The sequence below is a fragment of the Carcharhinus amblyrhynchos genome, chromosome 10 (assembly GCF_965287045.1).
Source record: "Carcharhinus amblyrhynchos chromosome 10, sCarAmb.v2.hapA, whole genome shotgun sequence".
In the NCBI taxonomy this organism is placed as follows: domain Eukaryota; kingdom Metazoa; phylum Chordata; class Chondrichthyes; order Carcharhiniformes; family Carcharhinidae; genus Carcharhinus; species Carcharhinus amblyrhynchos.
The window spans coordinates 1,769,800-1,794,294 of record NC_137333.1 but is presented as its reverse complement, the minus strand read 5'-3'; the positions used below and the strand labels follow the sequence as shown (position 1 = coordinate 1,794,294).

The window sequence follows — 24,495 nt, the reverse complement described above, 5'->3', positions numbered from 1 at the left end:
TCGGGAATACCAAGACCAACTCGGACAGTGAGAAGAGGACTGTGTGAATCACTATACTTCTGATGAGAATCAGAAATAACTCCGAATCATTTCTTCTTCGTTCCCCTCTGAGTTTTTTGGAAGCAAAGTAGCAATTTTAACTAGAATAAGTGAATAAAGTATGCCGCTAAATCACGTCAGTGAATGTTGCTTACTTCAAATTTAAATTCGAAGGGTTGACTAAAAGGAACTGTTTAATTCTGATAGATACTGAAAACTTGTTACATCAGTTTTTTAATTTCACAAGCCAAAAATATTCACTATTGGAGCCTGCACCTCCTTCATATCTACAGAAATACCGAAAAGTTACACACTTGCAAATCATTACAAAGATTGAACTCTCAATGAATTTTTTAATATAACCTACTTTCCCCCCCCCCCCAAATGGTTTATCATTGGAATATTGTAAACAGAGCTATATAATGAATCCAAGACACCTGCTTTGGCAGGGTATGATGGGTCAGTGTAGATGGAGCTTTACTGTACATCTAACCCGTGTTCTACTTCTTCACTTATGATTGTGAAGTCAAATTCCGCTGTAATTCCATTTTCAAGTTAGCTGATGACACCACTGTAGTGGGTCCGGATCTCAAACAATGATGAGGCAGAGTACAGGAAAGAGATAGAGAATCTGGTGAAATGGTGCATTGACAATAATCTCTCCCTCAGTGTCAGTAAAACGAAGGAGATAGTTATCGACTATCAGGAAGTGTAGAGGGGGACATGCTTCTGTCAAAGGTGATGAAGTCGAGAGTTTCAAGTTTTGAGGTGTTCAGATCACCAAGAGCCTGGTGGTCCCTCCATGTTGACGCTACCATTAAGAAAGCCCACCAGTGCTTCTACTTTCTCAGAAGATTGGGAAAATTCTTCATGTCCACTACTACACTCTCCAATTTTTATGGATGCAGCATAGAAAGCATCCTTTCTGGATGTATCACAACTTGGTATGGCTCCTGCTCTGACCAAGATCACAAGAAACTACAAAGAGTTGTGAATGAAGTCCAGCTCATCACACAAGCCAGCCTCCCATCCATTGACTCCGTCTACACTTCCTGCTGCCTCGGAAAAGCAGCCAGCATAATCAAGGACCCTATGCACCCCAGACATACTCTCCTCCATCTTCTTCCGTTGGGAAAGAGGTACAAAATTCTCAGGTCACGTACCAACCGACTCAAGACCAGTTTCTTCTCTGCTACTATCAGACGTTTGAACGGTCCTATCATATATTAAGCTGATCTTTCTCTTTACTGCATCATGCACCCTCTCTTTCCCTTCTCCCCTGTGTACTCTATGAACGGTATGTATTGTCTGTATAGCACACAGGAAACAATACTTTTCACTGTATGTCAACACATGTGACAATTAATCAAATTCTCTTGGAACTATTTGATGGGATAATATATTGGGAGTTTTACTTGACTTAACTCATTGAATCTCCCCAGGATGGTGTAAAGGGATCATTATAATGCATTTATTTATTTAATGAATTCATGAGATTTGGGACTCATTGGTTAGGCCAGTATTTATTGCCCATACTGATTTGATTTGATTTATTATTGTCACATGTATCAACATACAGTAAAAAGTATTGTTTCTCACGCAGTATACTGACAAAACATATCACTCATAGAGAAGGAAACGAGAGAATGCAGATTGTAAGTATAGAACGAGAGTACAAGATAGAATTAGAAGTTACACTGAGCACAGCTTGCAAGAAGCCGTCTTGCTCCAGCACCATCTTGATATATATTCCTAAGTGCACTTGAGAAGGTTGGAGTGAGCTGCCTCCTTGAACTTGTGCAGTCCATGTGGTGTAGATGCACCACAGGATGGAGGATTTTGACCCAGCAACAATGAAGGATGGTGAGTTGCTTGGAGGGAAGCTTCCAGGCGATGGTGTTCCTATCCGTCTGCTGCTCTTGACCTTCAAGATGAAAGCAGTTGTGAGTTTTGAAGGTGCTATTGAGGGGGGCCCTTAGTGAGTCCCCTCAGTGAATCTTGCTGCTGACCCAGAGTGCTTCATGGAGGCTTAGCACAGTGATACCCTCCACCATATGTTGTGTGATGCTATCTTCAGTGCGAGGACGGGGTGTCATTTGCACAAGGGCTGTGTGGTGGTTACTCCTATCGTTACTGTCATGGACAGATTGGCAGCCAGGCTGGAGTGAATGACCAGGATATTTTATGGGTGTCACTGGCTAGGCCAGCATTTATTGCCCACCCCTTGAACTGAGTAATTTGATAGGCTATTTGGGGGCAATTACAAGATCAGGTAAGGCAGTAGGCAGATTTCCTTCTCTAAAGGAAAGTGAACCAGACAATAGTTTCATGATCATCATTAGACATCTAATTCCAGATTTTTATTGAATTCAAATGCTACCATCTTCCATGGTGGGATTTGAACCTGGCTCCCCAGAGCATTACCCTGGGTCTTTGGAGTGTGCAGTGACAATACCACTTCGTCACTCTCTGCTGGGAGTGTTCGATGGGGGCAATGTTGAGGGAGCTTTATTCTGTATCTAACCCTGTGTTGTGCATGCCCTGAGAGTGTTTGATGGGTCAGCGAAGAGAGAGCGAATTCCAGTTGAACTGGAAGCCCTTGGCCATGGGCTGTGATAATTGAAGATGTACTTTTGCATGGTGACAATGACTTGAACAATTTTTTCATGTTTCGAAAAATGCATCTGACTTTCAATCCTGCAGCCACCTTCCATCTAGTGTGGAAATTGGAGCAGTGAGTACAGGCACATTCTGATTATGAGTTGAAGTTGAGGGCGTGGTACTGAGTAGTGAACGTTCAATTCTGAAACCAACCTGCCTTCAATCAGGCATTACTTTGACTGTTACGTGGCTTTTGATTGAGGTGGAACTTTTGTGATACATTCTGTGACGTAATTGTCTGGGGAAAACTAGATCAACTGGAGGACCTTTCCTGTCCTTTCTCAGAAGGCTAAGGAAATTTAGCATATCCGCTACGGCTCTCACCAACTTTTACAGATGCACCATAGAAAACGTCCTTTCTGAATGTATCACAGCTTGGTATGGCCCCTGCTCTGCCCAAAATCGCAAGAAACTCCAAAGGATTGTGAACAAAGCCCCGTCCATCAAGTAAGCCAGCCTCCCGTTGACTCTGTTTACACTTCCTGCTTCCTCAGCAAAGCAGCCAGTATAATCAAGGACCCCACGCACCCTGGACATTCTCTCTTCCACCTTCTTACGTCGGAAAAATTATCCAAAAGTCTGAGGTCATGTACCAACCAACTCAAGAACAGCTTCTTCCCTGCTGCCATCAGACCTTTGAATGGACCTACCTCATGTTAAGTTAATCTTTCCATACACCCTAGCTATAACTGTAACACTACATTCTGCACCCTCTCCTTTCCTTCTCCCCTATGTACACTATGAACGGTATGCTTTGGCTCTACAATGTGCAAGAAACAATACTCTTCACAGTATGCTAATAATAAATCAGATTTTAAAAATGTACACCATTGTCCATCTGTTCATGACTAACAAACGCAAACGCTAAAAATTGAACCGAGGGGCCGAAATGCAAATTAAGCTGATTTGAAGCCAGCCTACATGTTTTCTGAACTAGCTTCAGTCAATTGTGCTGCTCACTGCGTTGAAAATAAAGATGTCTTTGTAGCAGGCTCTGACTGCAGTAGACCAGAAAATCTACATTTTAATCCCCCTCTGACAATCACCTAAATTAAAATATTAATAATTGGAGCAGGCATCTGAGTGACCATCTTGTATCTGTCTCGTTGCAAACAGATGTGCTGCTGCTGCTGCTGTTTATGATGAAGGTTTCTGGCCCCAGTAAAGATCTATGAATGCTTTCTCGGGTTTGTTTTGTCGCGGTGCTGTTTCTTGGAGCCCTGCTGTTCCAACAGCTAAGACTTACTTCTTGTTTTCCAGTTCCCTGGGATGTTTCTATCTGTCTTGGATTTTTTGATTAGTTTTTAAATACTTTGAAGGTTTTATCCTGACGTGAGCAATTTAATACAAACTTATGCCCCAGGAACAGCTGATTTTAAAAATGCTTCATACGACTAATCCCAATATAACGCTAATGAAGCCAAACAGCGAAGCAAACCAGAATTTCCAGCATGTTTACTTTATTTTCGATAAACCAAACTCCTGGGCTATATACCATGGCAATACTGTTTCGTGGGACTATGGGCTGGATGTCTCGTAGATTATGGAAGAAAGCTGTGTAAACAGTCATCTCTCTGGGGGCATTACATGAATAACTGTTGTACTGTTAAGAGTGAAGGAATATGGTGCTGAATTAATAACTTTGAATGCTCAACAGTCTAAGGAGCTTCTAGTAAAGGTCTGCCCGTAATGATTTGTATTACGGTGTGTTAGTAATGTAACATGTATTTTTCTTATGGTATGTAAATATTATGAAACTTTGCGGCAAACATTTGAGCGCGTGTTCCAATCAATCTGAAGTTGTTTCTTTTCACTAGGTCCGAGTAGACAGTGGCATTCAAGAAGGAAGTGACATCAGTATCTATTACGATCCAATGATATCAAAAGCAAGTACATTTTTAATGCTATAGCTTTTTAAATGTGTGACTTTTGGGTGAGGAATTGTGGTGTGCCCTTTACAGCATGGTGTCTCCTGCTGACACAAGGTGGTGGTAAAGATGGCCACTGATACATATCTGCGCATGCACACCTTGGTATCCAAATGAGAAAATCACCTGAGTGTTCTTTGTTACGTTTTCTGCAGAGATTGGCTAAAGAGATTGATAAAGCCGTGTAAAACGAAACCGAAAATATCAAGCGGCCTTAATTCAAGTTCTCAGGAATGTGGCAGAAGTGATGATTTAAATTATCTTCTAAATAGGCTTTGCCAACACGCTTCTAACAAAAGCAATTTGTATCCATATTGATAAGTGTGATTGAATTCACTGTGGTGTCTCAGAGTAGAACGGTACACCTGCACCTTCACAGCATTGATCATGAACGCGGATTTTCACCAAGTACAGTCCATTTATTAGTCACAAGTAAGGCTTACATTAACTCTGCGATGAAGTTACTGTGAAATCCCCCTGGTCGCCACACCCTGGCGCCTGTTCGAGCCAATACGCCAAACCAGACTGTGAGAGGAAACCACAACACCCAGAGGAAAACCATGCAGACATGGGAAGAACGTGCAAACTCCACACAGACAGTGACCCAAGTCTCGGGAATCGACCCCGGCTCCCTGGCCCTGTGAGGTAGCAGTGCTAACCACTGTGCCACCATGCAAGGTAATTGTTACTGTCTGTTACCCTAGCTGATACCACACCAACTGACTTGACTCCTATGCACCGATCTGATTAATTGTGAAGTAATGCATGCAGTAGTTTAAAGTAATTCTGCCTTTATAATCCCCTCTCCCAGGTGATATTCCTGGTCTGTGATTGAAATAAAATGAAAGATCAGAAAATAGTGACAATTAGCATGATATAGAATAGTTCAGTACAGCACAGAAAGAAGCAGTTCAGCCCATTGAGTCTGAATCGACTCTTTCAGAGAGTAATGACAGGTAAACCAGCATTTTACTCTCAATTGTAAACATGGCACCTGTAAATCTGTGTCTGTAATTGTTCTTTTTTTGCTGTTAAGCCATGGATATTTGTAGCTTCCACATTTCAATTAGTCTTGGTTTTTGTGAACTCTAGAGACTGTTTTACTTGCTCAGACACCAAGATAAATTTCAGACAATTGTACTGAGGTAATGTGAATTATGAATTTAGAATGATGTGCCTTTTTACCCTTTATGTACTGCAACAAAATTAAATAAGCCAATCTTAGGCTGAATCCTAGAACGAAATACCCCGGGTGCAGCCTCTCTATTTTGGATTCTAAGCTGGGTTTTCTGGACCTGACAGAGTGAGATCTGATGGGGGAAGCAGCAGGCAAGCCAAAAGTCCATTGGTTCTCAGTGGGGCTGGAATATCGCAGTGGCAGGAGGGCTGGGCTGTAAAATGTGGGCCACACTCTTCCTGCTGCTAAGGTAACCTTCGGGGACTAAGTGTTTATTTCTATCATGTCACCATAATGACATTTCTCCTTGGAGATTCACCACCATGGAAGGTATTTGTAGGACCACTGCAACAGAGGGCTGATTCCATAACTGGTTTATATATTGTCATTCACAACTGCACAATGCCCCATAGCGCGTTACAGCGAATGAAGCACTTTGGAGTGAAATTACTCTTATAATGCAATCATAGCAGCAGATTTGCACACAAGATCCCACAAACAGCAGAGAGATATTGGCCAGATAATCTGTTTTACTGTTGGTGATTGAGTAATCTGTGTTGTTCCTGGAAAAGTGGAAAGAATACTCTTGCCCTTTTGTGGCACGATGGCACAGTGGTTAGCACTGCTGCCTTATGGTGCCAGGGATCCAGGTTCGATTCCTGGCCTGGGTCTCTGTCTGTATGGAGTCTGCACGTTCTCCCTGTGTCTGCATGGGCTTCCTCCAAGTGCTGTGGTTTCCTCACACAGTTCGAAAGATATGCTGGTTAGGTGCATTGACCATGCTAAACTCTCCCTCCGGAGTGTGGCGATTAGGGATTTTCACAGTAACTTCATTGCACTGTTAATGTAAGCCTACTTGTGACACTAACAAATAAACTTAAAAAAAAGTGCAGTTGGGTCTTGTATCTCCATCCACGAGGACAGGTGGAATTTTGACTTAAAATCTCATCAGGAAGATTCCCTTTGTGCTGCACCAGGAGTGTCAGCCAACATTCTGTCCTGAAGTTCCTGGAATGGGACTTGTACGTTTTGAGTCAGAGCGCTGGATTTACACCTCCCCACCAGCGGGTTTGTAATCAGAAGAGCACCTAAAATCCAGCAGGCAGCTGCCTTGCTGCCTGTCCCTGCCTCCCCACCCCCTGAGTTTCATCAGCTGTGACGTTGGTTTTGAGTAGCCTGCCAGTGGGTCAATTTGGGCCTTCAAGTGGATGATTAATTTTCATGAGGTGCCTCCTCATTGCCATGCCTGAATTTAACTGGCGGCAAAAAAACCCATACCAAGCACCCAGTATGACAGTCTACCCAATGTGGGCTCATGGCGGAAGGGATGTCCCTCCTTAATGGACCTATCAGAGTCCCACTGCCCTCCAACAGTATGTAATCTCCCCCAAGTCCCTCTTCTCCCCAGTTGATCCACCCAATCCCTCACCAATGTCTGCCAAGCTTGGCACTTGGGGACTACTGAGGACTACAGCACCTGGTAAAATCCAACCCAGAGTTGCCACTGGGCTGGGGCTGAGTGTGACACTGACACATCATTATAAAAGTAGTTGTACACTGCCATACTCAATGTCAGTACATTGCTTTGTTTCATGGTGCTCAAGGAGAATAGAAAGTCAATTCATTGGATCTTTCCAAATCTGCAGAGTAAAAATTGAATAACCCATGGTTAGATAAATTTGTTTAACTTTTGGTTCTTACAACATGTACTTCAGCTTATTTAAATCCATTTGTACTCTCCTATTTCAGTTGGTTACGTATGGAGCGACTCGTGCAGAAGCGTTACAAAGAATGCAAGAGGCGCTAGACAACTACGTAATTCGAGGTAACAAGTGGAAACCTGGCATGCCCTGAAAGGAAGTGAAACAGCATAAAGGCATCGTAATTAAGCCAAATTGAATAAATATTTCATACCAAGTTTTATTTAAAACAACATGTTATGAAAATCTCTAACTAATTCAGAAGGGGCGATTTGTGTGCTGAACTGCAATTAGCTTAGGGCCTATTCTTTCTCGTGACTTGTGTATTTAGATGCACTCCTGAATTAGCTTTGAAGTTTTTACATGGGATTGGCTCATTAGATATCTCAATGTGCGTTCGAAATTTGGCACACTTGTTTTGTTTTACAAATGTAAGTACTTGCCAAAATCATGCTGAAATTTCAAAGTTTCTGAAAATTAAATATAGAGGACAACGTTTGTATTTTTTAAAGTTTGCAGCAAGGGTTTTTGGAATGGGGAGTGATTTGACACATTTATTAGCATACAATGAAAAGTATTTTTTCTTGCGCCCTATACAGACAAAGCATACCATTCATAGAGAAGGAAAGGAGAAGCGCAGAATGTAGTGTTACAGTCATAGCTCGGGTGTAGAGAAAGATCAACTTAGTGCAAGGTAGGTCCATTCAAAAGTCTGATGGCAGCAAAGAAGAAGCTTCTTTGAGTTGGTTGGTACATGACCTCAGACTTTTATGTCTTTTCCCAACGGAAGAGTGAATATCCGGGGTGTGTGGGGTCGTTAATTATGCTGGCTGCTTTTCTGAGGCAGCTGGAAGTGTAGATAGTGTCAATGGATGGTAGGCTGGTTTGCGTGATGGATTGGGCTTCGTTCACAACTGTTTGTAGTTTCTTGCAGTCTTGGGCAGAGCAGGCGCCATAGCAAGCTGTGATACATCCACAAAGAATACTTTCTATTGCGCATCTGTAAAAGTTGGTGAGAGTCGTAGCTGACATGCCAAATTTCCTTAATCTTTTGAGAAAGTTGTAGCATTGGTGGGCTTTCTTGACTATAGTTAACCACAGACCAGGTGTTAGCTTTGGAGGTAGATGAACACTTTGGTGATAGTGACTACAATTTAGTTACGTTTACATTAGTGATGGAAAGGGATAGGTATGTACCACAGGGCAAGAGTTATAGCTGGGGGAAAGGAAATTATGATGCGATTAGGCGAGATTTAGGATGCATGGGATGTGGAAGGAAACTGCAGGGGATGGGCACAATTGAAATGTGGAGCTTTTTCAAGGAACAGCTACTGCATGTGCTTGATAAGTATGCACCTGTCAGGCAAGGAGGAAGTGGTCAAGCGAGGGAACCGTGGTTTACTGAAGAAGTTGAATTGCTTGTGAAGAGGAAGGATACTTATGTCAAGATGAGATGTGAAGGCTCAGTTAGGGTGCTTGAGAGTTACAAGTTAGCCAGGAAGGACCTAAAGAGAGAGCTAAGAAGAGCCAGGAGGGTACATGAGAAGTCTTTGGCAGGTAGGATCAAGGAAAACCCTAAAGCTTTCTATAAGTATGTCAGGAATAAAAGAGTGATTGAGGTAAGATTAGGGCCAGTCAAGGACAGTAGTGGGAAGTTGTGTGTGGAGTCCAAAGAGGTGCTAAATGAATATTTTTCGTCAGTATTCACACAAGAGAAAGACACTGTTGTCGAGGAGAATACTGAGATACAGGCTATTAGACTAGAATGGATTGAAGTTCATAAGGAGGAGGTGTTAGCAATTCTGCAAAGTATGAAAGTAAATAAGTCCCCTGGGCCAGGTGGGATTTATCCTAGAATTCTCTGAGAGGCTAGGGAGGAGATTGCAGAGCCTTTGGCTTTGATCTTTAGGTCATCATTGTCTACAGGAATAGAAGACTGGAAGATAGCAAGTTTGTCCCCTTGTTCAAGAAGGGGAGTAGAGACAACCCTGGACCAGTGTGCCTTACTTCTGTTATGGGCAAAGGTTTGCAAAGGATTATAAAAGATAGGATTTATAATCATCTAGAAAGGAATAATTTGATTAGAATATTGTCAGCACGGTTTTTTGAAGGGTAGGTCGTGCCTCACAAACCTTATTGAGTTCTTTGAGAAGGTGACCAAAGAGATGGATGAGAATAAAGCAGTTGATGTGGTGTACATGGATTTCAGTAAAGCATTTGATAAGGTCCCCATGGAGGCATGGGATTGAGGGTGATTTAGCAGTTTGGATCAGAAATTGGCTAGCTGCAAGAAGACAGAGGATGGTGGTTGATGGGAAATGTTCATCCTGGAGTTCAGTTACTAGTGGTGTACCGCAAGGATCTGTTTGGGGCCACTGCAGTTTGTCATTTTTATAAATGATCTGGATGAGGGTGTAGAAGGATGGGTTAGTAAATATGCAGATGACACTAAAGTCAGTGGAGTTGTGGACAGTGTGGAAGGATGTTGCAAGTTACAGAGGGACATAGATAAGCTGCAGAGCTGATGTGAAAAGTGGCAAATGGAGTTTAATGCGGAAAAGTATGAAGTGATTCACTTTGGAAGGAGTAACAGGAATACAGAGTATTGGGCTAATGGTAAGTTACTTGGTAATGTGGGTGAGCAGAGAGATCTTGGTGTCCCATGTGCATAGATCTCTAAAAGTTGGCACCCAGGTTGATATAGTTGTTAAGAAGACGTACGTGTGTTAGGTAGAGGGATTGAGTTTCGGAGCCGTGAGGTCATGTTGCATCTGTACAAAACTCTGGTGCAGCTGCACTTGAAGTATTGCGTACAGTTCTGGTCGCCGCATTATCAGAAGGATATGGAAGCATTGGAAAGGGTGCAGAAGAGATTTACCAGGATATTGCCTGGTATGGTGGGAAGGTCTATTGAGGAAAGGCTGAGGGACTTGAGGCTGTTTTCATTAGAGAGAAGAAAGTTAAGAGGTGACTTAATAGAGGCATATAAGATGATCAGAGGATTAGATAGAGTGGACAGTGAGAGCCTTTTTCCTTGGATGGAGATGGCTAGCATGAGGGAACATAGCTTTAAATTGAGGGGTGATAGATATAGGACAGATGTCAGAGGTAGGTTCCTTACTCAGAGTGTAGTAAGAGCATGGAATGCCCTGCCTGCAACAGCAGTGGATTTGCCAACATTAAGGGCATTTAAATGGTCATTGGATAAACATATGGATGATATTGGAATAGTGTAGGTTAGATGGGCTTTAGGTTGGTTTCACAGGTCGGCACAATACTGAGGGCTGAAGGGCCTGTACTGCGCTGTAATGTTCTATGTTCTTGTGTCGGCATGGGGGGACCATGACAGCTCTTGGTGATTTAGACACCTAAAAACCTGAAGCTCTCAACCCTTTCTACTTCATCCCCATTGATGTAGACAGGGGCATGTTCCCCTCTATTATCAGAGAGTGTTTTGACAGAGGATAGGTTGCAATGGTTATCGATGGAAATATTTCAGCCAATGGGCAGGTATAACAGAGATCCGATGAAGTAATTATGCTGGCCTTCAATTTATATTTTAGACAAATAATTCATAGTTTCTGAGAACATAAATTAGTTGAAGAAAAATATACTTTGAATGCCGCTGAGTTTGAGTATCAGATTACTATTTTGGGCACAGAACCAAGCGTTGGTGTTCTGAATCAAAAGCATAACTCTGCAAATGCTCTAAATCTGAAGTAAGAACTGAAAATGCTGGAAATAATCAGCAACATCTGTGGGGAGAAAAATCATTAACCTGAAATATTAACTTTGTTACCCACCCCATCAATGCTGTCTGACCTGGACAGTATTTCCAACATTTTCTGTATTTTATTGGTGTTCCAAACCATGTTCAATGTGATCATTGAGTGTGTGGATCTATTTCCCTACCCCACCAACGTGGCTCCACTGCGGTCTGCCCTACGCACTGCTCCTGGCATGTCCTTCTCCATTAGCAGTCTCAAAACACCGGGTTAAAGTCAACAGATTTATTTGGTAGCAAAAGCCACTAGCTTTCCTATGCCACTCCGAAAGCTAGTGGCTTTTGCTACCAAATAAACTGGTTGGACTTTAACCTGGTGTTGTGAGACTTCTTACTGTGCTTACCCCTGTCCAGTGCCGGCATCTCCACATCATGTCCCTCTCCCTCAGGAGCTAATACTTATCTTTGTGTTCTCTCACTCGGAGGGATCCCCATGACAGATTGACATCTGGGTAAACTTGTTGTAAACCTCACTTTGGCAATGTTTGAAAATATGGCGAGAGGGGGAATATGATGGTGGGAGGGGGCAGGTTTGATATTAAAATTAATGCAAGCTTATTAAGATGAGGTTTGGCTGTGGGTGCGAACCCCACAATGTCATTGGCGAGGGCTGGTGTACATTGTAGAACACGATCTCTCCAGATTTTCCAACCTGCCTCGCCATTCTCTTGGCTGGTGAATGTGGGATGAAAATCGCCCCCATTATCCATGTCAATAAGAATGAAAAATTCAAAAAACAATTAGTCAAGTAGTGAAGAGACAACAGGATTTATTGAACCAATGCTCAGTTCGGTAACTGAAGCAACTTGAATCCCATTCCCTGTGAAATGTACAAATATTGCAGTTAGTAACAGATAACGGTTTCTAGCTGTGTCATTGAAAAGTAATATAAAATCAATATCAAAGTGTCAAAAGATGTGATCTTATTGACTGTCTTATTACCAGCTCCTTTATACCGAGCATTGGGAATTTCCTCTTTCAGAAAAGAACAATAACATTTTTCTTTCCAAATTGATGCATTATGTGTTGGCTTTTGGATAACCGGGACAAAGCCTACTGAGTAAAGTTTTACTATGCTGTGATTTTTCAGTAGATAACTTTGATTTTTTTTCTTTAAACTACAGTGTACAAGAGACACAAGATCCAATTGCTCTGCAAATTGGAATTTGAAGAAAGGTATAGGTGTTTAATGACAGTACATTGTTTGAACCAGGTTCCCTACTGTAAAGCAGCGACTATACTTCAAAAGCACTTAATTGGGTGTAAAACATTTTGGGGTGTCCAGAGGTTTGTGAAAGGTGTTACAGAAATGCAAGTCTTTCTTTTACAAGTTGTTTAGATGTCTGTTTTGGGTTGCACTGGGAGAACTGGTTTGGGGGAAATTGTAATAATTTGAGCTGGTTTGCCTTGTTTTTCACCAACACTGTAACATCCTGACTCTGAGAAAGTAGCAAAAGAAAGAAGAATGAGTTGCATTTATATCAGGGTTTTTCACAAGCTACAGATATCTCAAGGTGCTTTATAGCCAATGAAATACTTTTGAAGTGCAGTCACTGTTCTAATGCAGGAAATGTGGCTGTTGGTTTGCACGCGGCAAACTCCCACAAAACGCAGTGCAATGATAACCAACTCATCTAGTTTTACAATGTTGATTGGAGGATAAATATTGGCCAGGGAGAGAGAACTTTCCTGATCATGTTTGGGAGAGAGCCAGTGGATCTTTTATGTTCACCTGAGAAAGCAGATAGAGCCGCGGTTTGAGGTCTGATGCAAAATCTGGCATCTCTGACAGTGCAGCACTCCCTCAGTACTGCATTGCAGTGTCAGTCTGGATTTTGTGCTCAAGTCTCTGGATTGGGTCTTGAATCATGATGTGGAGATGCCAGCTTTGGACTGGGCTAAAAACAGAAAGAAGTCTCACAACACCAGCTTAAAGTACAACAGGTTTATTTGTAGCAAATGCCACAAGCTTTCAGAACAGGCTGTCCTTTCGTCAAGTCAGTGGGAGTTCTGATCACAAACAGGGCACAAAAACACAAACTCAATTTACATGAAAATGATTGGAATGTGAGTCTTTACAGCTAATCAAGTCTTAAAGGTACAGACAATGTGAGCGGAGAGAACGTTGAGCACAGGTTAAAAGGATGTGTATTGTTTCCAGACAGGACAGTTTGTGAGATTTTGCAAGTCCAGGCAAGTTGTGGGGGTTACAGATAGTGTGACATGAACCCAAGATCCCGGTTGAGGCCGCACACGAGTGCTGTGAGACTTCTTTCGGTTTGGGTCTTGAATCACAGCCTTCAGACTCCGAGGCAAGACTACACCCACTGAGGTCTCCTGACACTTGGGAAACACTAGAAAAACCCACAAGAGAAAGTCTGCTACCTCACTGACTGTAACATCATCAGTTTATTAAATATACTGTTGGTATTTTTGAATCACCTTAATAAAACTGAGAATTTTGTGAGTAATTGATCTGTGATTTTGGTAATTGAAAAATTCACTTGTAACCACAGTAAGTAGCCTCACAGCACTAGGTTAAAGCCCAACAGGCTTATTTGGTAGCATGAGCTTTTGGAGCGCTGCAACTTCATCAGGCACTCATCTGTTGTACTGTGAGACTACTTACTGTGCCCACCCCAGTCCAACATGGCAACTGTACATCAAAGTCAAGAAGCTTCATCTGATTTCCATCAATTTATTTTGTTTATTTACATTTCTTCCATTATTTCATTATTTAAAATCTTGCTTTCTGTCTGTTTTCTCTTACCACTAACTCCCATTCACCTACTCACTCCCCTACTCCTCTACTCCCTTACTCCTCTACTCCCCTAGGGCCATCTGTTACATGTCTCGCGTTGTCTATTGCACACTGCTTACCTTTTTTCTGCCGTTTACACATTCTGATCTCTAAGAGGTCACAATCAGCGCCATTCATAGCCATGGTCTCCATCATTTATATTCCATGTCATGATCCTGTGCCAGTGTATCTTTATGTTTCATGTAAGGGGTATGTTTAAAACACAGCTCTATTTTACAAGGTGCCAATATGTCTGCACAAGGCAGCTCACATGCTGAGAGTGCAGGGTAATTGATTGTATTTTAGCCAGGGATATGTTTGTTTTAATCCGAGTTTATGCATTTTTGTTTATTTTGGTTTCACTCAGGAGTTTCAAAGTAGCGTTTTGATTCAGTTGATTGACAGAGACAGTCATATGTTAATGGGTGGAGCTAAACTTACAGGGGAAAAGCAGACAGTTACTGTTGGTTCTGAAAGAAGCAAGATTTGCCTCTCATTGTCTCTGGAGATTGCTGGTTGGGATCTGCTAGGGAAAATAGGTCTCTCTCTCTCTCTCTCCCCTTCTCCACAGATGTTCAAAAGGCTCTAGGACTGTTACCAAGCCCAAGCATGTAAGCCCTGTGTGTTGCTAACTGATATTGAATAGGAGTTTAAGTCTATAAGAGGAATATGCATAAAATCATAGAATAATAGAATCAGAGTGCAGAAGAGTACCTTCAACCCATCGAGTCTGCACATTAGAAACACTTGAGCTCCCACCTCATCCCATTTACCAGCACTTGGCTCCTAGCTTTGAATGTTATGACGTGCCAAATGCTCATCCAAGGACTTTTTAAAGGATGTGAGGCACCTCTATTACCCTCCCAGGCAGCACAGTCTAGACCATCACCACCCTCTGGGTAAGAAAGTTTTTCCTCATATCCCCCCTAAACCTCCTGCTCCTTGTGACTGACCCTTCAACAAAGGGGAACAGCTGCTTCTTGTCCACTCTGTCCATGTCCCTCATATTGCTTGAATTGGAACTAATTGAGATTAGAAGTTAAGAACTGTATCTTGTCATGTTTAACTATATCAACTGGTAAGTGCTAAGCTAATTAATTCTTTGTAGTTAAACTGTATTGTTAAAATAAGTTTAAGGGATTGGAAACCAAATCAGGTGGATGGAATAAGATATGGGCCAGTCATGATCTAATTGATTGGCAGAGAAAGCTCAAGAGCTAAATTGCCTAGTCCTGTTTCAATGAGTCCAAATGCTGTGGCTTCACCCACTGCTCCAAGGCTTGGCACAGAATGTGCAGGGAGTGCTTGCTAAGTTGAAGGTACCATGCCATGGGATCCATTATGTAAAATGATACCTAAAGTCGTTATCCAGGGGGATATTAGTCATTCCATGGTATTATCTGAAGAATACCCAGGGTTTTGTTCTGGTGTCCTACACAGCTTTGCTTCTTCAATTAAAGTCACCAAAAGGAATCACTTACTACTTTTTCTGAGCTATACATAAAATGGTTGCTGCTTTTTCAAAATGTTCAAAATGTGTATAAGTTACTCTCTGATATTTGAAAAGTACAGCAAATTGTTGCGATGATCTGGCTGCAGGCAGATCCTGTGCTCGTTTCTCAACATCTCGCCGTCTTGTGCTTTCCTCTCCAGTTGCTCCTATTTTCAATTTCAAGCTCTCTAAATATCTTAATTCTCTTACTCTTGGTCCTTATCTTTCTAACCTTTCTTCACTCATCTCCTTCATGTTTTGTATGGCCAATCTAACCTTGTTGCCTTTTTCTTGATATTCACTAACCATCTTTCCTCCTCCATCATCTTGAGCGTGTCCTCGTTGTTCTTGTGTTCTCTCGAACTGACCTGCTCCATCTTCCTCCAGGGCCACAACGTTCTAATCTTTGGATGTCCGCCTTTTTCAAAGCCTACATTCCAGCCTGGCCCACAACAACACTCCAAATCACATCTTTCGTTCCCTCCCGCTGCAGTAAAATATCTCCCACTTTCTATGCCTTTTAGCTTTGACAAAGGGTCGACTGGACTCGAAACGTCAGCTCTTTTCTCTCCTTACAGGTGCTGCCAGACCTGCTGAGATTTTCCTGCATTTTCTCTTTTGGCTCCAAATCACAGTCATTGTTGAGATCTCTGCTCACTCCAACGCTGAGCAAATCTGTGTTTGGAGGATACATTCTTTGTTGTCGTTTTCCTCATTCTGATTTCTTCTTGGCACAAGATGCTTTCCGCCTACTTCGATTGCAATACATCTTCCAGCATTTGACCATTTATCTTGATCTTTACTTTCCCACCAATATGTAGAATATGCCAGTATTTCACAAAGTTTGTACATCTGTATTAGTGTAACTTACTATGGAACAGGGATTTTTGAATTGCTGCCAACAATTTTGAGTGGACGGAAAGGAATTGGACATCTTGGGTTTGTATAGCTCGGCACAACATCGAGGGCCGAAGGCTCTGTACTGTGCTGTACTGTTCTATGTTCTGTGAATTGCAGTGAAAAATTTGGTAGTTCGCTTGCCATTTGCTGAATCAATTGATATTAAATAGCTGCTGATATTTGTTGTGAACAATCATACAGCATTGATTTCTGTCACCAGGCATGAAGTGGCTCTATCTGTTCAGTTGCTGTAAAACTGAAGAGTCTTATCTGGAGCCATGTGTGTGAGAGAGAGAGACAGAGACGTAGCAGAGAGCGATTCCGGATGATTCGTTAAAACAAAAACACTTAAGGTTGAAGTTTGCATTTAGCACCGCAGATGTGACTATTTTCTACCAATTTAGGAAGATGATTGGCATCTAGATATAGTCCTTCCCATTCACTATTCAAAGCTGTAAAAATGATTAGTAGGTTTATCCAATTTTTTTATTGTTTTTTGTATTGAAACTTTAATGCATGTAAATTCCTTCATGCACAGTGCTAATCTATTAAGAGTGCTGGTACACGTTATGCAGTTTCACATTACTTGAGTTGCTTCTAGGATTTGAATATGTATGTTGAATATGTGGATAAAGGACCTAGTGCCCAAAGTGCAGCCTGAAAAATGATTCCTATGGTCTGATCATGATGTTCTTCTATTTGTACTTTATTTTTTTGACTGTGTAATTTTGCATAATTTCTGTTTATTGATTGTGGTTTCACAGTGCTTAGATATGTACCGCAAACCTATTTCAGCTCCATTCTTAGCTGTCTTGTTACACTAATAGTATAAATCTAATGAACACTTTGCAAAATTGTGCTTCTGTGTCAGATTCATCACCCAGAGAATGGTGAGAATGTGGAACCCACTACCGCAAGGAGCAGCTGAAGTGAATAGTATACATTTAAGAAAAAGCTGGATAAATGCTTGAGGCTGAAAGGAACAGAAGTTGCTGATAGGGTTGGGGTGAATTAGGTACAGAAGGAAGCTGTCCGGAATTCTCCGGCCATTCGCGCCCTGCGGCCACTGCAAGCAAGGACAGAGAATTTGGAGCTCCGCCAGATCTCCCTTCACTGCAGCAGGGCCAGAGAGTACCACTGGCATGAAGGGCCAGACAATTCTAGCCACTGGCAGAGATTAGATGGGCTGAATGGCCTGTTTCTGCACTGTCCATTCTATGAAGTTCTATGTCGTTTCTTTCAGTCCCAACTTTCAAAACGTATAATTTTTAATGGATTCCATTTAATTTTTTTAAAACTCTGTTCTTGGGATGTGAACATCACTGATAAGGCCAGAATTTATTGCCCTACTCTAATTGCCCTTGAGGGGGTGAAGGTGAGCCAATTTTTTGAATTGCTGAGCCTCTGTTTGGGAGCAGTTCCAGAATTTTGACCCAGCGTCAGTGAAGAAACGGCAATATAGTTCCAAGTCAGTATGATGTGTGGCTTGGAACGAAACATGCAGGTGATGTTGTTCTTGTGCATCTTCTGCCCTGACTTTCCAAAGTGGTAGAGATTGTGGAGTTTGGAAGGTACTGTCAGAGAAACCTTGATGAGTTGCTGCTGTGCATCCTGTGTGTGGTACACACTGCCTCCACTGAGCATCAGTCATGGAGGGGAGTGAATATTTATGTGTGGAACTGCTGAATGTTGTTGGAGCAGCACTTGTCCAGAGAAATTGGGACTATTCCATTAGAGTCCTGGTGTGTGCCTTGTGCAGGGTGGATGGACTTTGGGGAAAGCAGGAGATGAGTTACCCACTGCAGAATTCCCAGTCCCTGTGGTATGTTTGTAGCCATTGTGTGTATGTGACTGGTCCAGTTATGTTTCTGGCCAATAGTAACTCCAGGGTGGCAGAGTGGTTAGCACTGCTGCCTCTCAGTGCCAGGGACCTGGGTTCAATTTTGGTCTTGGGTCACTTTCTGTGCGGAGTTTGTGCATTCTCCCCGTATCTGTGTGGGTTTTCTCCAGGTGTACTGGTTCCCCTCACAGTCCAAAGATGCGCAGGTTAGATTGATTAGCCATGCTAAATTGATCCGAGTGTCGGGGGATTGGCTAGGGCAAATATGTGGGGTTAGGAAATAAGGCCTGGGTGGTATTGTCGTTGGTGCGGACTCAATGGGACAAATGGCCTCCATCTGAACTGTAGGGATTCTGTGATTCTATGATTCTATGTTGATGGGCTGATTCAAGATACATTTTACAAAAATTAACATTAGATAGTCTCAGAATCCTGTTAGAATTATGGTGAAGAATCTTCCTATTCATTGACAGATCAGAATATTTTTAATCATCGACTGCTTGAGATGAAAGTCTGTCAATTTTGCCGGTTCTTTACCGATTCCTTGGTAATTTTTGTAATAATCAGACTTTTTGTCTATCCTCTAAATGGAAACAGCAAAAATATCCTAAAACTCATTTCTATCGAAAGGGTCAGTCTGTGGAAACAGAGTATGTCAAAGAGCTGTTATCATCATTGTGATATTAAGCAACAGAGGTGAATCCCCAGTGTATGTTGCATTCAATTACAATCCTTTTGTTACTTCCTGATTTCCCTTTGATAAGTTCTAGTTGTTTATATTTGTGTAACTGCAGCGTCTGCCATGGTTCAGATTTAACAACTGGAACTAGACAGACTGCGGTTTGTGGTGCAGATAAAAGCAAATTGGAAATGAGGTTGGGAAAACATCACAGATTAAACAGGACTTCACTGGATAATGAATCTACTTATTTGATTAAGTAAATAATGTAATCACAAATCTGAATGCAATGTTGAAATGTAAAACCAAGGAGTTTTAATTAGTCTGAAAGCTTCTTCTGTTGCCACCTGCTTCTTGCATCAAAAGAAATCAACAACCACAATCCCTGACTTAGACAAGTTGTAAATGTTTTTGAGTCTCACTTTCTCTTTGTAACTGAAGCAAATGGGAAACTGTTGCAGAATTTACAGCACAGAAACAGCCCATTCAATTCAACTGGCCTATTTTGATAAAAGCAAATTACTGTGGATGCTGGAATCGGAAACCAGAGGAGAAAATGCTGGAAAATCTCAGCAGGTCTGGCAGCATTTGTCATGAGAAAAAAGAGCTGACATTTCGAGCCCAGATGACCCTATGTCAAAGCTCTATTTTGATGTTTATGTTGCACACAAGCCCTTCCCATTCTGACTGCATCTCACCCTATCCGTGTAGGGTTAATAAGTTTGCAGATTACACCAAGATTGGTGGCATAATGAACAGTGAAGAAAGTTACCTCCGATTGAAACAGGATCTTGATCAATTGGGCTGACGAGTGGCAGATGGAATTTAATTTAGACAAATGTGAGGTGATGCATTTTGGTAGATTGAACCAGGGCAGGACTTACTCAGTTAATGTAGGGTGTTGGAGAGAGTTATAGAACAAAGAGAGCTAGAGGTACATGTTCATAGCTCATTGAAAGTGAAGTCACAGATGGATAGAGTGATGAAGAAGGAATTTGGCATGCTTGGTTTAATTGGTCAGAACATTGAATGCAGGAGTTGGAGCGTCTTGTTGAAGTTGAACGTGACATTGGTAAAGCCACACTTGGAGTACTGTGTACTGTTCTGGCCACCTTATTTTTGAAAGCATATTATTAAACAAGAAAGAGTGCAGAAAAGATGTACTAGGATGCTACCAGGATTTGATGGTTTAAATTATAAGGAGAGGCTGGATAGACTGGGACTTTTTTCACTGGAGCTTGGGAGGCTTAGAGGTCTATAAAATATTGGGGGCATCAATCAGCTAGATAGTCAATATTTTTTTCCAAAGGTAAAGGAGTCTAAAACTAGAGGGCATTGAGAGGAGAGATATGAAAGTGTCCAGAGGGGCAATTTTTTCACACAGAGGGTGGTGAGTATTGGGAACAAGCTGGTAGTAGAGGTGGGTACAATTTTTTCTTTTAAAAAGCGATTAGACAGTTACACGAGTAAGTTGGCTATTGAGGGATATGGTCCAAGCGCAAACAATTGGGACTAGCTTAGTCGTTAAAAAAAAGGGGCGGTATGGACAAATTGGGCTGAAAGGCCCCTTTCTATGCTGTAAACCTCTATGATTTTGGATAAAGAAATCAAAAGAGAAACTGCTGGAAAATTTCGTCAGCATAACGTCAGCTCTTTTCTCTCCTTACAGATGCTGCCACACCTGCTGAGAATTTCCAGCATTTTCAGATTCCAGCATCCGCAGTCATTTGCTTTTATTTGAATAAAGAAAGTTATCTTGTATTCTATTTGATTTATTAGTGTCTGTCATATATTTCTAGCTCCCGATTTTGGTCGTCTCATAAGTGGAAATATCTTTCCCGCATCTACCCTATCGAACCCCATCATAATCTTGTATACCTCTATTTGGTGGTCCCTCAGGCTTCACTTTCCCAGAGAAAAGAGCCCCAGCTGATAAATCGTTTTTGATAAGTCTACCTCTCAGCACCAGGGTCATCCTAATGACCTTAGGTTTGAAAATCTTAAACGCACTTCTCTTGTGTACATTCACTTGGAAGGTTTGAAAGTTGGATCTCACAAAATGCCTTAAAGTACACTCAGTATTAACGTTAAGAAACAATCTATTACCTTTCCGAATTCTAATCAGCAATCATGCCATAGAGTTTTCAGATTCTTTACATTTACAGTGAAAGCGGCAAGCAGAGTTGTGGTGGACAGATGTTTTTTGTGTTGAAGGGAGATACATTTCCAAAGGTTCAGTACTAGGAGCACTGCTATTTCTGGTATACAGCAATGACTCGGATTTGGGCTACTGAGCAAAATTTCAAAATTTGCAGAGAACGTGAAACTTGGAAGTGCAGCAAACAGTGAGGAGGATAGTGATAGACTTCTAGTCTTTAAGATGAAGGAGCAAAGCTCTGAAAGCTCATGATTCCAAATAAACTTGTTGGACTTTAGCCTGGTGTTGTTACAGTCTTCAAGAAGGCAAAGATAGGCTGGTGGAATGGACAGGCACGTGGCGAAGAAACTCAATGCAGAAAAATGAGTTGCTACATTTTGGTAGGAAGAATGGAGAGAAATGTTGCATGCTAATTATACAAGGGAGGCAAGAAAGAGGGACATTCGAGGGTGCTTGTGTACAGATCGCTGAAGGTGGAAGAGCAGGTTGACAAAGCAGTACTTAAAGCATGTGGGACCCTAATCTTTATCATTGCAGACAAAATACAAAATCCAGGAAGTTAGGCTAAAACCAAACAAATTGCTGGTTTGGCCCTCCCTGGAGTGTTGTGTCCAGTTCTGTGCACTATACTGTCAAAGCTTTGCAGAGGATACTGAAGGATTTACTGGAGTGGCGCTTTACAGGAACTCCTCATTACACTCATTGGCCTGATCAAAGCATTTGCCTCATTATATCTGCACACCAAAGACTTGTGTGTTTCAGAAACTTCATCACTGTCCTGCAGTTGCTTCATGTCGATATGATTGCAATTGACTTGAGTTTGAGACCTGAAACTGAATGCCTTCAAAATATGGATCGAGGCCAAACAAAGCTGTGTGATAATACACAAGCGAGGCTTGCATTCCCTGTGATTTAAGAAGGTGATTAGATTGAAGTTTTCAAGTTATTAAGGGAACAGATAGAGGAGACAGGAACTATACCTGCTGGCTGGGGAGTCAGGGACAAGATGGGACAAAGTCTAAAAATGAAAGCCAGACTGTTCAAGAGTGAAATGATGTGGATATGCTGGTGTTGAAGAGTGAAATTCCAGCATTCATGTTCCTGAATACCTTTGATTAACAAACATTGATTCCACTGGTTATAATCTAACTGACAGTGGCTATCCATCTCATCAAAGGTCAGCTGCCCTGAGGTGATACATTCTACCTCAGTGGAAAACTCTTTAACCTCAGTTACATCTATGCCAAAACTAAACTGACCACCTATTGACCCACAGTTTGCAGATGGTTGGAAACCATACTGGACAGATTTATTAGTACTTTTTGAGGTGGCAACAAGCAGGATAGATAAAGCAGAACCAGGAGATGTAATATACTTGGATTTCCAAAAAGCATTTGAGAAGGTACTGCACAAAAGGTCACTGAATAAACTAAGAGCCCATGGCGTTGGGGTGGTATATTAGCATGGATAGAGAATTGGCTACTGATGAAAGACAAAGAATTAGAATAATAGGTGCATTTTCAGGATTTCAACTATATCGAGTGGAGTGCCACAGGGATCCATGCAGGGACCACAAATATTTGCAACACATATTGATTTGGACAAGGCAAGTGCATGTACTGTTGTCATGTTCGCAGATGATACAAAAATAGCTGGGAAGGCAGGTAGTGAGGATGACACAAAGAGTCTACAGAGGGATACAGACAGGTGAGGTGAGGGGCAAAAACTTGGCAGATGGAATATAATGTCGGAAAACGTGAATTGTGCACTTTGACAGGAAGAATAAAGAAACTGAGTATTATTTAAGTGGAGAAAGGCTGGATGAATGGATGGTGAATAGAATGACCATTCATGGATCCCTCTACAGCCACCATCCAGCCTGACTAAATACTCCCCATGGCCAAACTTATCATAGGGAATAAATTCTACCCACTTTGTTGAAGAAGTAGTCCTTTGGAAGGAAGTTTTTAAGCCGTGTGAACATTTTTCTTCAATGATTATAATACTCTGATTCCAGCATAAGATACTTACAATACTCTGGTGCTCTCTAGCCCTTTTAATATTAATGTTAATCGATGGTGAAAATCCAGAGTGATTTTATTAGCCTGCTGTTCCATATCCACGATGGAGCTCAGATCTCAATTTCAGCACAACAGGATTAAAACAACCAAAGAAAACCTTCATCAAATATTTTCTGTCTTTCAGTAGTCATGGATATGTTTTAAAAATAATTAATGGAAATACAACCTGACATGAGCAGTATGATTTGGTAAACATTCCGATACGTAGCAGGGAACGTTAGATAAAGAAAACTGCCAGAGTACTGACTACAGGAGAGCTGTACTTCTGAGTAACTCAGCAGAGATCTGCCTAAAGGCATGTCCTCTCTTCATTTCTCGCGGTCTTGCGAGAGATGTGAAAGATCAGAAATTAAAAAATAAAACTTTGCCTAGTTAGTTGCTTTAATTTTTTTGGTTTATTCAAAAGATATGTTAGGTTTTAACCCAAATAAGAATGGGAAAAGGCCATTATGCCCTTGTGCCCATTTTGCCCCCACTCAGTTAGATCATGGCTAAACTGTGACCTAGTTTCTCATGCACTCATATTCCTGAACATCTTTGATTTGCAAATATTGATCAATCTCAGAACTATTGATCTAGCAACAGTTTCCATTTGTGAAAGAGAATTCCAAACTTCTTTTGCTCTCTGTAGGTAAAAATACTCCTGAATTTCATTCTTGAACAGTGTGGCTCTCATTTTTAGATCCTGCCTCTCTAGCCAGCAGATAAAGTTCCTGTCTCCTCTATCCATTCCCTTAATAACTTGAAAACTTCAATCTAATCACCTTCTTAAATCACAGGGAATGCAAGCCTCATTTGTGTATTATATCTTTATCCCTGGAGTCCAGTTATCATTCTTAAGATGCGCTCCTTCCTCCTGAGAACTTGAGGAGCTTACGGAGACAGGGAGGCGTGAGGACATGTAGGAAGTTGAACACAAGGAGGAGGATTTTAAAATTGAGGTGTTGCTGGATTGAGGGCCAGTGTAGATCAGTGAGCACAAAGCTGATGAGTGGATGGGACTTGGTGTAAATTAGAACACAAGCAGCTCCTGCTGCCCCACTCAAACTACAGCTGCCATACCTCATACCCACATTCACCGTCCAGCTCTGAAAAACTTTCCCTCAACCCAGCAAAGGCTTCTATTCTCTCTCACTCTTTTTTTACATGTTTATTTATTCGTCACAAGTCCAGCTTACATTAACACTGCAATGAAGTTACTGTGAAATTTCGGCGCCTGTCCAGGTCAATGCACCTAACCAGCTTGTCTTTCAGAC

The 24,495-nt window shown here is 41.7% G+C and overlaps 1 protein-coding gene across 1 annotated transcript in view; it reads left to right on the top strand.

Moving 5' to 3' along the window:
• Positions 1–24,495, top strand: part of pcca (propionyl-CoA carboxylase subunit alpha) — a 337,158-nt gene that overhangs the window by 150,272 nt on the left and 162,391 nt on the right. The window contains exons 15-16 of the mRNA XM_080198059.1: positions 4,518–4,586; positions 7,555–7,630. Coding sequence (XP_080054185.1) covers positions 4,518–4,586; positions 7,555–7,630 — 145 coding nt within the window. The remainder of the gene's footprint in view (positions 1–4,517; positions 4,587–7,554; positions 7,631–24,495) is intronic.